Below are 18,089 nucleotides of genomic sequence, written 5' to 3' on the forward strand. Positions count from 1 at the left end.
CTTACTTAACTGGAAACAGAACTATAAAGAAGAGCTTAAGTAACCTTAAATAAAACAGTTTAGTCCCTTGTTATTAACCAAAAATAAAAGTCTGCTGGGGAAACACATCTGCAATTTGATTAGCTACGATGTTTTAGGTTTTATGATAATGACAGCGATGAGAAAGAGAGTCAATAACTGACATAGTATCTCTGCAATAGTAGCAAATACTGTAGGATCTACTTAAACAATTTTTAATTCTGCTGCATCAAAACTCAGCAAGAGTGAAAGTCTCAAGCTAACAAATTCTTGTGCATTCACTCTGAAGGACAAGCACATTCATACGTTTGTAAGATTGGTATGTTACAGCTCCAGTAAGTCACAGATAGAGACAATTACAAAAACTCTGCTCTGTAACAACATACAGCTAATGAAACACTGACTGGTTATTTAAAATAACTTTAAATACAGGTTATGAAATGCTTTTCATTGAAATTTTAAAATAATTGTGCAGAAAATACACTTAATTTCATGGTTATCCTAAATCTGGGCTCTTCTACTGCATCCATTCATTGTACCACCTCTTGAATGAAGAAAGTTAACTTTGTCAGTGCAGTTTTCCTAATAAAAGCAACAAAAAAGCTTGTGCATGTGTGTATGTGTGTGTGTGCGCGCGTGCATGCATGTGTGTACGCATGTGCACGTGTGTTTGTGTGCATGGAAGAGGGAAAAGTAGACAGGATTCATAAAAGCTAATGACTTTTTATTGACATGATGGCTACATTAATATAAAATAAAATTTAAAATGTTTCAGTATGTTAATTGACTTCCATTTGTAAAAGTCCCAGCTGCTGTTTGGATGGAAAAATCAACCTCTACTCTGGGAATACTAACTTAAACTGCAGTAGGCTCTCACCTATGTCAGTCCTTCAGCTTCTTTCTGCCTTTCTACTCTGACAACTTTGGAAAAAAAAGGGGGAAGAGAGACAGAAAAAGAACCTGTTTAACAATTCTCCTGATCATTTTTCAATCTTTTGTCATCTCAAAAGACTAACACTGACAGATTGGGAGATAAAAAGGAAGCATGCAAGTACATGTCTGTAGAAAGAGGGACACATGCCTCTCCTACCTTGCCATGTTTCCATGGAAGTGATCTGTGGATGTACTCAACCTAGATCTCCTTTTTCTATCAAAGGGAAAAGTATCTTGATGCACAGGATTTGGAACTTGCTTCCACACCCAATCTGAAACAACTTCTCAACTTTCCAAGAATACTACAGGTGCAACCTAATTTGACAGTGCTGAGGGAGGACTGAGTGGTCCCACTCCCAGGCCAACAAAAAGGAGGTTTTGGAGTTTTTCTTGGTGTTAGGGTGAGTTTTCTTTCAATGTATACACAGTCTGGGTTGATTTCAGAGTAGGCTTACTTTATTGCTGCTGTGTGATAATATATAACTGATTTTTGCCTATCAGAGCAGCCTGTATATGTTCTATTTTAAGTCTGAAGATTAATACTGATTTGGGGAATTACTAGAAGATATAACACAGCTACCTCATGAGGTGAAATGATTCTGGTTTTATCTGAAGTGCATCTCAATAGAAGAAAATTGTTTTCAGACATACAGGGATACATACTCTTCATGAATGGATCTACAAAACAAATTTTGAAGTAACAAACCAGCAGCTATGGTAAGAATCTTTTGATATAAATAAATACATATATGAAGATGATTATGACCACAGGAATATTCCCTACCAGTAAATTATTTTATATATATTAGTAAACTTTTTAGAATTTTCAAAACTACCATTTTAGATTTCTTTTTAAAAACTGTTCACTACTATGCATGAAGCATATAAAATTATCAGGCTCACAGAAAAGCACAACTATTATTAGATAGATACAGAGTAATGATTTATAAATTGTCTACAAAGCTACTGACTCATAATTTAAAAAAAAATATTTGGAAAGAGAACTGCCTGGAGAGACAGATGTTAAAATATGTCAAGGGTTCATGTTGCTAAAAAGAGTTCAAAGAAAAACACTGTTATATCAGGTTTTGTTTTGGGTCTCTGGTGAACTTCAGAACTGCATCTTTACTGAGCAAACAAACAATTTCCAGCCTAACTACTTCAAATGCTAATGAAATTAGTCATAGTCAACCAAATCTTCAGGTTCTTTTAATCTTGGTTTTGCCAAATCAATGTCTTACTTTTGCTGGTGAACGCTGTTTTCTTTTCTTCTTTTTCTGCAAATCTACTGGCTCTCGTATTTGTTTTTTGTCTCGTTTCTGTTGTTCAGATGCATCAGTAAAGGTAATTTCTTGCTTTACACTGATCTGTTAAGATACCAAGTGCCAGTTTCAGGTAAGGTTCTCACTACAGAAAAGCAATTTTTCAATTTTAGAAGATGACAAACTGCTGAAACAAAAAACCTTTTTCTAAGGGAATTATCTTGTGGCTTCATTCTTTCAGAAATTTAAGTGAAAGGAGTAGTAAGTATCTTAAATAAAAAGGGCATAGTTAATTTCTACAGTGACATTTTGATGTATCCTTTCATTCACCTCCCAAGGTCTTTTTTCTTTCTGACCTGTGGCGATTTTGAGATCAGTTATATTAAAATCACTTCCATCTGTAAAACCATTCAGTTTTTCATACCTATTTTACTTTAGTCCATGTTGTTGTCAATGCAAGATTTAACGGAATAGTTTATTATATATTTAAGACAGAAGTATTTTTTAAGAAAAGAAAAACAGTACTAATGAGGTTTTTTTCCAAAAAATATTTCTTGATCTAATGTAAACTTTAATAAAGAGCATGATACTCTTACATTTTTTCTAACACCTGAACCACCTGATCTACAGCTAACAGAGTAGTGTTTTAACAATGCTACCTTTCTGAAGGTTATTCTTCATGTATAAGGCTATCTACTTTTAAAGTCCTGGTAAATATCCTGTATGTTTGAAGGGCAACAGTGATGATGTGCTGCATTACAGACAGACGCTCTGTTTTCAAAAGGAAGTCATCTATATTCTCTCTGGGAAAGCTGAGGTACACCTTCTATTAGATATCAAGGAGGGGCATATTTATGGTCATGTATGAAGTGTCACAGTCCAACCTGCAGTGTGAATGCAATTGCTAAGCGTCCACATACTTTGAAAACATACAAGATGCTTCCTATAGCAGAAACTAAATAGTACTATGAACAGCATAAACAGTATGCACCTTTGAGTAACACTATTTATTCTGGTTTGTAGTTACCCTTGAACATTAAATATATTTAAAGGAGCACATTTTAATGCATTAATTCTATGGTAACAGCCTGCTTATAAAATATTTATAAAACAGACACTTAAAGATTATACTTAATTGGCAAAATTTATCCACAGCCAGAGGCAAATGACATTTTCATATATAGCATCCATTCATAAATATTTTGATAATCAAAATCCAAACAAGCAATTAATAGATTCTTGCCAGAGTAGGATTAGACTACCAGATTAAGCTTCCTAGTAATTTCTCCAATATTTCACAAAGAAATTGCTTACAGGGACATTAACAGCATACTGCAGCCCTTGAGGAAGTCTATCTTGCGTATCCATGTCATCATCATTTTTTACCGTCTCCTCATGGACCATGAGTTCATCATGTGAAATCATCTCTTGCTGCCGAAGTTCACTTTCCTGTAACACTTCATCTGTTGCAAGAATTTCTTGGTGCGCCATAGTCCGATCTTGAAGCACTGCCTCTTGCCGTTCTCCCGATACTCCAGACTGGTCAGATACTGCACCCATCCCTACCATAGCCCTGGATGACTGCATTTGGTCTATGCCACCACATTTAAGAAATAATCCTCCCAGCTTGTCTTCAATGTTCATTCTTAAGTGCAATAACCTACAAAGAAAGTTTTAATAGTAAACATCTACAATTGGTGCTCTTGCTTAAAATTTTTTACTTAAAAACATTTTATAAGAACTCAGTCAGTACTCAGCATACACACATGCACTCCTAAATCTGGTATCTGAATAGAAGTGAAAAGTTGGATATCTTGGTTCAACATGAAAAGATTCTCCTTCCACACACATGCATGTGTAGACAATTGAACACTTCCAAACAAAAAGTTTAAAATCACAGTGCCTTCTGATTACTAGCAAAATTCTGGTAGTTAAATGATAGCTAATTCTTCTTTCTCATTCCTTAGAAAACTGGTTTTTTTTCCTGTGTGCCCTTTTTACTCTGTTCCCTTTTTCCATTTCGACTGTCTTTTACAAATGCCTCTTTCATATTGGTCCTGTTCTCCTTACTTCCTCGTCCTTTAAGTGCCCTTTCATTGCCGCTACCCCAGGGCATACTGTAGCTGCTGGAACATCTTAATATCCACAAGTGAGAGAAAAACGGGCTGCATCAAAAGAAGCATGGCCAGCACGTCGAGGGAGATGATTCTGCCCCTCTACTCCACTCTGGTGAGACCCCACCTGGAGTACTGCCTTCAGCTCTGGAGCCTCCAGCACAGGAAAGACATGGACCTGTTGGAGCGAATCCAGAGGAGCGCCACAAAAATGATCAGAGGGCTGGAACACATCTCCTATGAGGACAGGCTGAGAGAGTTGGGGTTGTTCAGCCTGGAGAAGAGAAGGCTCCAGAGAGACCTTATTGCAGCCTTTCAACACTTAAAGGGGGCTTATGAGAAAGATGGGGACAGACGTTTTAGTAGGGCCTGTTTCAGTAAGACAATGGGTAATGGTTTTAAAGAAAAAGAGGGTAGATTCAGACTAGATATAAGGAAGAAATTTTTTTACGAGGATGGTGGAACATTGGAACAGGTTGCCCAGAGAGGTGGTAGATGCCCCATCACGCCCCATCCTGGAAACACTCAAGGTCAGGTTGGACAGGGCTCTGAGCAACCTGATCTAGTTGAAGATGTCCCTGCTCATTGCAGAGGGGGTTGGACTAGATGACCTTTAAAGGTCCCTTCCAACCCAATCTATTCTGTAATTCCATGAAAATGCAAGTTTCTGGCTAAAGGTATATGTCAAATAAAGACTAGAGAGGTCAAAACAGTTTATAAAAAAGGCATTCACTTTCACACCTACTAAGCAGGAGCATTAGTCAGGAAATACAAATTCCAGTCATGAATAGCAATACCATTACATTGACTTATGGTACACAGATAGATATAAAATCATAATACTCCAACAAGTGTCATGACATTATTGTTTTTTAACATAGGGCAGCAGGCTTTTGTGAAGCTGGAAGTGGCAGCATCTTCTTATTCTACTTATTATATATGCAAGACAGTCCTAAGACGACTCTTCCCTTGGCATACTGGATGTCCAGTCACTGCAGTCAGCCTCCTTCACCCTATTCCCCCGGCCCAGAACTCCTACACATTCCACAGTGCTCTGGTCTATTCCTTCAGACGGACACACAGACATCCTTCCTCCATCCCTCTATTTTCCCACAGCTGGAGGGCAAAGGCTATACAAAGGCTACAGCAGACACAGGGATGGAAGCAGAGGCACAGTGGAGTTGGACAACACACAGCGGGCCTAGCCAAAGCACAAGATGGGTATCTTGGGGAGTATTATGATAGCATCAGCACCTTTGATTTTGATGCATTCAGAATTACGATATAGATGTGATGTTGGTATATTGCTAGTCATCAGCTTCAAATTCTGTCCCCCTAAGAGTACAGCATGGTGAAAGGCTCCACCTCCATTCAAGTTTTAAGTCAGAGGCTATGGTTCTTTCCCTGCAGCTCTCGATGACAACTCATGACCAAAGAAATCAAGTGTCTCTGCTGGCAGGGCCATCTCCGTGCAGAACTGCACCACTATAACCCCCTGCCAGTCTAATAGCCTGCCAACGTGCAGAAAGACTGGATCAAACAAATGTACATTAAAGGTTTAAATTTCAATTTTCAGTTTGATCCATTTGATCACTTTCCAAAACATTTTCTTCACCAAGAAAATCTTTTGAAAATTCTCAATGTATCTTAAACATTTGTGAAGATTTGTTTATACCAAACTACAGTGAGTTTACAAAATAAACAGTGGTCTGTCTTCAGGTGAGATCCTGGAGTGCTTGGTAGGAATGCAAGCCACCAGCAGAAACAGCTGAAAAAGATCTCAAAGTTCTCCTACATGACACTTTGTTTCAAATACTACTGTTAGTTCTTAACCTTCTGAAAGTAAAATTCACTCAATGTCTTAAAAAAAAAAACAAACCAAAGAAACAAACCAACCCACCACATACCCCAACAAATAAAACAAAGCCCATTAACAACTTCTGGTAGCAACTCATGTCATATAACTTAAATGTGAAAGAACATTTGTCCCTATTCTCTATCATGAGAGGTTCTAAATTTCTGAATATATCACAGAAAGGCTGACAGACAGGATGGGCTGACTTCTCTGAGTTTCAAATATTTAAGAGGCAGGCCAAAGAAAGAAGCTTTTCAGTGAATTAGATTTTTTTTTTAGTAAGCCTTCCTCTGCTGGAAGTCAGGAGGACAGAGTCACCAAGCCAAATCTGTTTATATATGATAATGTCATCAAAATTTTTAATATTCTTCCTTCTTACGTAAAAAGCACATTCTAGGGACCAAAAAAAGCCTGTGACAGGAGCAGAACATGGGGAAAATTTCTGTTCAGAACATTTAAGCTTGCAATTTTTCCTTTTTTGTTCTTCTGCAATTCTAACATAAGGAAGTTTGAAATCTTACTCTTGATTTTCACAGCACCTCTCTTCAAGTATGGACAACAATTCTTTAATGCCTTGAGTGAGCTCAGGTAGTGCTAGGTGACAAGTTTACTTCCAAGTCAATCCACTTTATAGTGAGAGAATGAGATTTCACATGGCTTCAAGGGAAAATGCACATCCGGTATGCCGCACAGCCACCTGCAGACATTATATAATTCATGAAGTATTTTTTGGAGGTAACCGGGAAACCATACTGATAGTTTCTCAGCAATAACACAAACAAACAAACAAAAAAACCTGGCACAGCACTAAGGCTATATTTTTTCCACCAGTGCAGATCTCCCAGAGAGATCTTGCAACAACATCCTAGAAGAAGAAAATGAGGATGAATTCATCATCTTATCAGCGTGGAATATCCTGTGCCAAGAAAGAAATGTGAGAAGGAACTGAAGTTCTTAAGAATCTGTCTCCCATGGAGCCATTATTTGACAATAATGAGTGCAAAAATCTAAGGTTGAGACTGGTTTCTTAGGTAGGGCATTTTAAATATGTAGCTTGATAGACTCCAAGGAAAATAAGCAGATATATTTATTCATTTCAGCCTTTAACCAAAGTTAATCCATACTCAGGTTACATCTCACACAGATTGTCATTCCCTATGCTTTTGTTCCACACTACAGAAATATGACAGCATAAGCTCACGGCAGATTCTTTAGAGGAATGACGTGGATGGGTACTAGAATACAAGAACTCAAGATGCTGAAACACATTCAAGGGAGAACAAACAGTATCAAGCGTGAGAACACGGTGGCCCTAATCTGTCTGCTCAAGCCACTGATGAAAACAGCACAGAAAGTTGTTCCACATGGAGGATCCTGCCGTATCACTCTGAAATTAGGTAAGAATTGTGGAAATCCTGGATTTAAAGCTATTTCCTGGCAGGAAGGTAGGCAGGCAAATGCAGATAGACTGAGTGTTTAACAGTGCAGAAGAGCCTGCTACTCTCACCAACAGAGGCGGGAAGACTCATGACATGCAGAATCTTAGGACAGCTGGCGAGATACAGCAGCTGCCCAGAAGACAGGCTAGCAGCGTACCGGTTATTTATTGGTCTTGTTAGTTCTCTCAATTGCCAGGGATATGGAAACTTTCTTTCTCACCCTGACTAGTAGGCTTAGCAGAGTCATGCAACCGAAAGTAGTCAAGTTGTTTTCCAGTCATGATCTTGAGTCATATCAGAAGCTGGTACAGTGAGTGTACCGCTTATTAAATCAGGCTTTCAAACATCTGGCTTTTCATAGAAAAATAATGAAAACACATAGTGTTAGGCTACATAATCTAAGTGATGAAACACAATGTAAGTTATATGACATGCAGGTACTGTTTTAAAATGAAGAACCACAAACAAAAATAAGCTATTAATCCAAACAAGAAGTATCCCAATTGCAATCAATTCAGTAAAACACGTGTAATTTGTCAACTGACACCTTTTGGCTCACACAAAAAGGAATCCTATCATTTAAATTGAAGATGAGGAAAAGTGTTCTTGGAAGAAAGGCAGTGTGATAAAGAAAATGTAAGTTAAAAGCATTCGAACAAGCTCACTTTACCAAGCCTGCAAAGATTAAATAAATATTTCAAGTGCAAGATGCATCTATGAAATAAAGATCAACTTATTAGTTGAAGAAAAGATTATCTTGAGGGAAGCTACAATAATACAAACCACATACTAACGCACAGAAGCCCGTTTCTTGACATAAGACATTGTTATCCTTATTGCAGAGACGTTTTCCATGGAATTTCAGAACTTCTATTAAGCTTCACCAAATAATCGTATGATTTTGCTTTGAATATATAGTTTCTCTATACACTGAGAGAAAAAGAGCTGTCAACAAAACCTTTCAAGTATCCATTTTGCTTGGTAGAGGTTCTCCAAGCCTTTACTCTAGGCAAAGCATTTCACAAGAGACATACATCTACAGGCAGAGCTTCCTGGGTATGCACACATTTGGGGGGAGGAGAGAGGGGAAGGGGAGGGACTGCAAAGAAAAGGTCCCATAAGATTATCCCAGCACCTTCTCTTTTCACACAGTGCTCCACAGCTGCTTGCAGAACATCCACAGCCAGTGAACCATGTTGCTTCATTTCAAAAACTGCTGCTATGCCAAACCCTACGGCAGTACTTCAGAACTATTCATTTCAGTAACCCTGACATCAGTTTTTCCAAAGATTACTGGTGCAGTAAGTTGGAGAGCTAAGTAGTAAAGACAATATTCCTAATTAAAGAAACAGCCATTTAAACAAAAACATACTAAATGAGAATTGTGATGACCTTTCCAATTCAGAACAAAAAATTAAAACACAATCAAAAGAAAACATTAATGTATTTTAAAAGTCTGCTGGGATGGTGGCTGCTATGAAGTAAAGCCAAACAGAGATCTGGAAGGAAAGTGGCAAAACTTGTTAGCCACCAGAGTACAACACATGGTCCAGCTCATTTTCTCCACTTCAGCTGATGGTGGGTAAGGGTTTTTCGGTCTTCTCCCTTCTTTTCTTAAGCAAGTAGTAAAGCATTATTTAATTTAATGAGCAAGTACCCACAGATATTAATTGGGTTCACTTTAAAAATAAAATTCATACATGCAGTACTGGGTTGAGTTTCTGCAGTTAGGATTTAAAAGATTATTTATGAGAGATGAAAAAAGAAAATACAGTGAAGGACTAATAACAGACAGACAAAATATGAAAGTCATCTGCATTTGTAGAACAGAACTAATTTAATGGTTTTGGTCTGTTTTTTAAAGTAAGATGGACTCTCTCGATTTGTAAACAATTTCCTGCAAAAGACTTTGTTGTTTTAATACTTCTTTTTTTAAGCATTAAAAAGCAGGATTTGCTGATTTCTATATCCATATCCCAACTCCATTTCTTTCCTATATTAACTTCTCCCTGTTTTTCCAAGGCAAAATAGAATGGAGGAAGGTTGAGGGAGACAAGAAAATAAACTTTGTTAAAATTTAATTATTTTTCTGGATTAAACCTTAGCTCCTTCTGAAGGATTCTAACAAAGACCTGAGATAGAAATATTACTTCCATATATAGCCACAAACTACCTTTGACCATATTTTCCAAGATTCAACAACCCAAACACAGGAGTCAGGATGCACAACAGCAATGCTAACATGCCCTTAGCAACTTGATACCATTCTGATGAGAATATCTACCTCCGAGATTCCCCTCACAACAGCTGAGGCTGAGCTCAATTCTAGGTATTAAATGGTTTCAGGGTAACCTTACACTGGAAGTAGCCCGACGACATTATTTTAGTTCCACATTTTGCGAAGTGTGTTTTCATTTAAGGTAGGACAAGGCAAACTTCCTAATGAACAAATACCTGAAGGTACAGAGTATGTACCTGAGCACATTCCTACCACATCCTTGCTTCCACAACAGCATTTGGAAGAATGAATGCATGCAGGGCCCAAACAACAAACTGTATAAAGGCTACTAGCACAAAATGTACATACAATAAACTTTGAAAAAGGCAATCTATGGAAACCTCTAAGCATATTTTGCTTCTTAGGGGTCACCTCCATGGTCATACTACAATGACTTGTGCTAAACTATAAACTTAAATAGCATACTATACTATAAACTTAAAAGCATATATAAATCTACAAAACTCCTAAGTAGACATTCTTACTCTAGTACAGAATTGATTTTTTTTTCCTTCCCTATTTAATGTAATTCACTTTGGAAAGGTTTATTCTAAATTTAAAAAAAGCCAATCACTATATAATCAGAGCAGTTTTACTGGCACGACTAGTAAAACCTTTCTAAGTCGACAAACTTCTATAAAATCAGCTACAACTGATAGCTACTGTGCCAGGAGAGGTTCACATTTTTCTATCAGAAAATGAAGATTAAAATAAATCCTTCAGGAAATTCACATAGGGAAACAAACAACGAAAAGGCCATTCCAGTGGGACATTTGGTGTGTTTTCTTATTTAGAAAAAGTCAGCCCAACTCTCAATGATACAGCTGCAAGAAACAATCTGATACACAGGGTACCTGCCCAAAGGGGTAGTGCCTTGCACCTCTCCCCCAGTTAGACCTTCTTGTTGCCTTCACTGGGTTGAGCATAGCATTGTGCAACTAAGAAGGGAGTTGGACAAAAACGTACCCACCAGAAAAGCCATTAGGTTTCCTTTGGATCAGTAGGACCGTGCAGGCAGGGTGTATGGGAGATGGAGACGTGAAGAAGCAGGGAAGAGGGAAAAGGACTGCTTCTTTCAGCAGCAGTCAGTGGTTAGGTTAGATTAAAGCATATTGTGAAACTGCTCCACAAATGCAATGTACACACACAAATGAACAAGTTACAGCTGCCAGGCAGACATACCTGACAGCTATTTAGATCAGGGGAAAAATGTGTATCTACATTCTCAAGTGCTTTCTTCCTAAAAGGAAATATAAAAGTCACAACTAATTATGCAATTCCTAATGCTAATGCAGAAAGAGATAGCAACATAGCTTAACAGCATATTTAAAACTACTTATGTTTAAGCATTACCATGAATAAAACTGCCATCAACACAATCCTCTCCAAAAGAAAGAAAAAATTAGAACTTGACAGGTTCCTAATGTCCACTTAAAAACCCTATCAGACCATGAAACATGTTGAGTATTTCCATATCAGAAAATATATTTATTTGCATTATTAAAATATGGATACAGTCCAATATAAAAGAAAACACAGCTAGCTTTCACAATATGAAAAGTTCATTTTTAACATACTGCAGAAGCCTGAAAAGTAAAAAATAATACCCCACCTAATGGTTCTAAATAAAGAACATTAAATAAAATTATCTCTTCTCCCTACTCAGAAGAGTAAGACATAGCTAAAAGAAAGATTTTGAAATTAACACACAAGTGTAAGAATGAATTAAAATGTGTTGACTTGCAAAAAGAGAGTAATCAAACATAAATCATTGTGAAAAGGTTCACAGATCATAAAATTAACACATTCTAAAATGTAACATATGATACAAACACTCTTAAGACTTGTTGCACAGTTATTTCTAAATGCTCCATGTTGCTGAACACATGCCAGTACAGGGCCTGATCCCACAAAGATTTACACTCATACTGAGCTGTGAATAGTCCTATTACAATCAACAGGATTACTCACAGAAAATCTACTTATCGTGCATAAAATTATCCATGCATGAAAATCTTTGCCACCTTGCTTATACTAAAAATCAGTATTAGATCATCACCAGCACACCATAATCTAATATAAAATGTGTGTATCAGAAAGCTTTCAATACTATATTAACAAAGGTACAGTTACATGTCAAAATCCACAGGGATGTCACCAGTGTAGCAAACATACTTTAAATATTCCAAAAATCACAGGCAACGTTACTTTTTCTTTGGGAAAAAAAGCCCACTGATTTTGTGGCACTAAATTATAAACTACTAGAAAACAGTTAATTTTGAGAATTTATATGGGAATTTCTACCACTGTATAGTTAACCTCAAAAGAACAATGCAGAATTTCTGCCCTTACACTATGAAAGCCAGGCACTCAAAAGTGCTCACTCTGGAGACTTCCGATAAAATTTATATGCAGGAAAGCAAGCACTACACATAACTAAGGCTACCCAGCATCGTCTAAGTACTTTTAGTAGTTTATAACTTCACTCCAACTGGTTAAAATTTTGTGAAGTTTCATGTATTACATGCATACCTCAAGCTGAATCTTTGTAAAAATATTTCAGATAACGTATCAAATGTTTTTTCATTTGGTTTTGATAACAGTGCAGTTATATGACAAAGCTGAGCCAATCTAACAGCTAACTGTCATTGAAAGGGGCAATCCTGCTCCCTCCTCCTGTGAGAGTCCACCCTATCTTTTGTGCCTACTCTGATGCTCATATAAAGACACACTGGTTTATACATTCCACCAGCCTGGCAATTTTTTTTTTCCCCCAGTTATTAATTTTCTGCCAGGTTAACTCACTGACTGAATTTACCATAAAGACAGTGTGTAAGAAGCGACTCAAAACAGGGTGCAGGAGTGGGCCCTTCCCTGTTCAGCATTCACAGCCTGTCTCAGCCCATCTCATATAATTTCACCTTGAAAATAAATGGAAAAGAAAAATATGTTGCTTTTTAAAAACTGTGATTTTTTTTTTTTTTTTACAAGCCCTTAAAGTCCTTGGGTGTAACCACTCCTCTACTATCTGCAAGTATCTGTGAAGCATCTCTTCTCATCACTAGCACTATGCTAGTGTTGTTTTACAGAAGATGACAACCTGCTGTTGCTATCAGTTACCCTACTGGCCCAAATGGCAAAGGTCTGTATACATGTATGTATAACAGAATTTCTGGTGTTTCTTTCCAGATTGCTTTTTAAAAATCCTTAAAACATTATACACTAAAACCCCAGGGAGACTACAAGAAGTTGTATGCAAACATACAGAAGTTTCAGGGATTACCACGACCAAGATACCTTGGTTCATCATAATTCACCTCTCTAGCCTATTGGCACTGTGATTTTTTAATTTTTTTTAAATAAAAAGATCATATATGTATATGTGTGTGTGTATATATATGTGTATCTTTTTCTACAAAGCATCGTTTCCTTCAGCACACTGGATGGAACTGCTCCACAGGAACAGGTGAAACTAGTAAGATAGTTTATAATATCCTTGCTCCATTTGTTGCAAGGGCTGAAATGCATGTAAATGAGACACAGAGAGCAGGAAAAGAAAGTCACAACCATTTAAGGAGTTGAATGCCATCTTGCAAAATAGGATCCTATCCTTGATCCTGCCAGAGATGTTACACAAGTCTACACAAGCCATTTCTACCAAACTTTTTTAAAAAACAGGTGATCAATAATTATACTTTCCTCATTTTCTGGGTGCTTACCCTGACACATTTGAGTCAGATTTACCCTAAATGCTGAGCACTCAAGGCTGCAATTAAATCAGTGACAGCAGTACTTTGAAAATACAGACGAATGCAATGCTGTATATTACTTGTTTTTAAAAAAGCTCTTAAAGAGCTCGGTGGACATCCACACCAAACACAAATTTTCATCTTACTCGCAGGCATCAATTCTCCAGCCATAAAAAAAGAAATACTCATTTCCTTTCCCTGAGGCATAGTGAAGTACTTGTAGTAATAAGCAACGTTCAATATAGGACACAAGGGTGAACTAATCAGTTTATAGTGCTCTTGTTCCTGCGGCCAGCACAGGTCCTGAGGGAAGAACGTGGCACATGCAAGATGGAAAGGTAAGCCCACATCAGTTACTTAGGTAACTACTGTGAGAAGATGGGCGAGAGGGGTCTGGCCTTTCCTGGGACCTAATCACTGATGAGAAAGTGCAACCAACCAGTAGGTTTCCTAACTAACAGAGTAGTCACTTTGGTGGAGAATCACGAGAGGAATGGGGGCACACAGATGTAGGACTGTCATCAAGAAAAGGTAAGCACGACAGTGAGACTGAAGAGAGGAACACTGGTTACCACCATGATGTTGTAACAGAACTGTAAGAGATCTGGCTTCTTTTCTCAGCTCTGGCACTGCTGTTGGGCAAATCTGTTATCTCGGCAAATCATTCCCTGCCCTGTATTTCCACTTCCCTATCTCCAAAACAGGGGCAATGACCCACCTAGGATTTAGGTGTGAAAACAGAGGTAGGAACTATCTATGAGGGCCTCACAAGCCTAGTGATAACCGTCCCAGAAATTTCACAAAGAAATACATTCATTCTGCCTTCAGAGCAGGATTAAGCAGAGCACAGTAAGAGAACGTACGTTATGCAACGAGAAGAAAGTAAATTACAGAGCAGCTGCTTATTCAATGAGCAGCACGTATCCTGTACATTCAAAAAAAAGGGGGTTCTGTGGGGGGAAATACCGTGTTCATGTATCACAAAAGACGACGATATAATATTAAGGTACAATACATTAGTAATATAGTGAGGATGGTAAAATTAAGGTGGCATAGGTAAAGCTCAATGCTGCAATTTTAATGTTTGCATGCTTGACTTACACCTAAAACTGTTCTTTAAAAGCATGTTTTTCTTGCCTGTAATATCTTTACTTCAGCTTCATTGTTTTCTAAAAGGCTATCTACACTCATTAAAGAAAAATAGTAATTACAGGAAAATGCAAGATATTTACTTAATATATCCACGTAGACGAAATAACATTGGACAATAAGCTAACAAAAGTATAATCAAGAAGGTTTTGATCAAAAAACCTTGAAGTTAGCAGCAAAAGTGGTCTCAGATTCTGGAAGACATCCCTCATTTACATACATGACAGCATAAAGAAAACTTTCAGGAAAATACCAATACTAATATAAACCGTAGGTGAGAAGGACATGAATAACAATACAAAACAGATCTTACAGAGCACAGGCAACATTTCTTGATCTTAGATTGGATATTAGGAAAAATTTCTTTACTGAAAGGGTTGTTAGACATTGGAACAAGCTGCCCAGGGAAGCGGTTGAGTCACCATCCCTGGAGGTATTCAAAAAGCATGTAGACAAGGCACTTCAGGACATGGTTTAGCAGTCAAGGTTGATGGTTGGACTCGATGATCTTGAAGGTCTTTTCCAACCTATGATTCTATGATCTTACTTCAGTATTTGAAAGCATTATTTCAACACAGACTCTCAGGTTGTGAGGGCAATGCAAGTGTGTTAGAATACAGGAACCATTCTCCAAAGTTGCAATTTCAAGTTTAGGGCATCGTCACGCACTAAGGACACATTTTTCCCGAACTTCATTATGGTAAACTTATTCAGGGTAAGATTACATTCTGTGTAACATCTAGAAACAAATTCTGCAAATATCGTTGGCTCTCTGTAGACTAACTTTTCACATGGTGGTACTGGCAAGGAAGATTTTCTCATTTAAACCTGCTGAGGAGGCAGAGTCATACCCCAGCATAACTTCATTTTTAATGGATATTTATTTCATTTCAGCTGTGTTTCAAACATACCCTTCATCTACACATGGAACAGTAACCTCAAAAAATCCAATTAGTCTGAAACACGATAGAATGAATACCTCTTTAGTAAAACATTCACTGCAGACAGACCAAGCAAATCCTATGCTTTCTACATTGTTTTTCAAACACCACAGTGTTACCTTCAGTGGCCATCTTTCAGAGCCACCAGTGGTCTGGGCCAGAAGATCTGAAAGAGCCCTTCCTAAAGTTCAAAGTCATAGATCTCTGTTGACTGTTCCACTCCTCAAATGCCATAGGTCTACCCTACCTAAAAAAAAAAATAAAGGCCTTTCAGGGACCTATTCCACAAGACTAATACACCTAGCAACTAAAAATTATGAAACTAAACATGAAACATAGAAAATAAACTACTTCAAGCACATAAAAAGCTACTTCACTTTTGCTAATGTAAACACAAGGCAACACACACATAACACAGTCGATGAACAAAATGAGCTCATATAATAATCCCCTGAGGAAAGAAAAAGACTCACAGGTGACGGTAACTAATCGTAATGCACAAGACATTTCCATAAGGTGTTTGGACCCTTCAGAGATGGTAGCTGTATAAGAATATAAAAACAGTGAAGTGACAATGATTTAGGTATCGTTAGAAGCAGCATCTCGGACAGTATGTTCTGGTGGTAGCCCTTTATTTCCTTTAATGCGTGAAAAACAAGGAGCAGAGAATCTTGCGATGCTCCATTATGGAAACCACTGACCAACAGCGAACAACAAAAAAAATATCTATCACTGTTCTTCAAGGTATTCAAGCAGTTATGAACTGTGCACCAAGGAGCAATTTTCATCAGTGGAATCAGGGATTGTTGTGGCCTAACTAGCACTCTTGTTACAACAGCATCAGAACAGCATCAAGCATGTTCATCAAAAATAAGCAGAAGAGTTAGCACATAAACGGACACACATTAGTATTTAAAGACAGTATGAAATCAGCCAGAAGGGGAAGGAGTAGAAATAAACTTTAAATTCATGGAAGTGAACAACTAGGTCACCTTCTCAAAAGCCCCTCTTGGAATACAAGCATGTTACAGACCATGTAAATTTGCCGAGACAACAAAGAAGTTTTTTAAACGTACACTTCTGTATAGTTAGGATTTTTTTTCCACACTGTTGCAACAAATCCACCACCTCCCTACTGATAACCAACATTTGTGGTCAGATTAAATCAACTAAGAACTATTCCTATCCCATTTACATAACATTCCAGAATTGTAAATCAGCCTTTTTTAACCTGGCTGATCTTCACTCCAAAGGAAAAAAAAAAAGTCAAATCAGGTAACTACTAAATCCACTGTGCTTCTGCAGTGTATCCTCTTCAAAAGACTATGCACAACCCCAACAAGAACTTCCAGGTAACTCTTCACCTTGATACTCGGAGAGCGGTACGAACAAGGAATCCCGCTGACTTCTATCACATACCCCAAGGTGATTACTCCTCATTACGATTTTACATTTCTCAAACAATTTTAAAGCAGTTAAGCCCATTTTCAGATCAAGGCAAGCCAAAACATGAGATGTCTAGAAGCCACTGTATAAGAGCAGTAATAACATAGATATCCTGGCCCATTAACTAACGTTGAAAACAATCCAAAAAATAAAACTCAGACTTCTCAGGATTGTGCTTTCTTGAATAAAAAGATTGTGAAAATTGGATTCTACCTCAATGACTTTGGTACCCTGCAGCTAATTCTTGCTAATTAACTGCTAGAATACACTAAAACAGAAATTCATATTGATCAAAAGATATGATTCATGTTTATAATAACTCCTATAATTATTAGGAACAAAAATCTTGAAGGTTCTTGATGCCATTAACTCACAGGCCAACAATTACGAGTTACCATCCCAAACAGGTCTGAAATTTCTGAGAACCCACAGTCAAATAACTTCATGATGAAGCCAAGTTTTAGTGAAATACATTCAATACAACCCATATTACTAAGCAAGCAGGAAACCAACCTGTAAAGTAAGAAAATATTCTTACAGGATTCTGGAAAAAGAAAAACCCAGCATGTCCTGTGTTTATAGACTGCTTTCCAGATACTGTCTTCTCATCCAACAATGTTAAGAGTCTCAAGTCCTCAAGCCCTCAACCTGCTGATGCAGCTGCACTCACCCAGGTTCCCTCAATGCACAGATGTGTCCCATAGGTAACAAGGCAACAATTTCAGGCACGCAAGATGCAAGCCCTAGAGCTGAGACCGCTTTGCTGAACTTGTGTCCAACCAAAGATGGGCAATGAAGAGTTGCCCAATGTTACAGCCAATTTTAGGCGTGTAACAGAACCACAACAGATCCCATGCTTTCTGGATATGCAGCCATACTCTCATCACCACCACAACTGTGGAAAG

At 37.7% G+C, this 18,089-nt stretch overlaps 1 protein-coding gene across 5 annotated transcripts in view; it reads right to left on the reverse strand.

Annotated features, from left to right (window-relative positions):
- Nucleotides 1-18,089, reverse strand: part of ZNF148 (zinc finger protein 148) — a 41,290-nt gene that overhangs the window by 15,601 nt on the left and 7,600 nt on the right. The window contains exons 2-4 of one of the 5 annotated variants that reach the window (XM_052791093.1): nt 15,858-15,985; nt 3,528-3,873; nt 2,193-2,318 (exon numbers count right to left, since the gene is read on the reverse strand). In XM_052791093.1, the coding sequence (XP_052647053.1) occupies nt 2,193-2,318; nt 3,528-3,857 (456 nt within the window). In that variant the 5' untranslated portion in view covers nt 3,858-3,873; nt 15,858-15,985. The other 4 variants (XM_052791094.1, XM_052791092.1, XM_052791095.1 and 1 more) reach the window with 4 other exon arrangements.

The sequence above is a fragment of the Harpia harpyja genome, chromosome 7, assembly GCF_026419915.1.
Source record: "Harpia harpyja isolate bHarHar1 chromosome 7, bHarHar1 primary haplotype, whole genome shotgun sequence".
In the NCBI taxonomy this organism is placed as follows: domain Eukaryota; kingdom Metazoa; phylum Chordata; class Aves; order Accipitriformes; family Accipitridae; genus Harpia; species Harpia harpyja.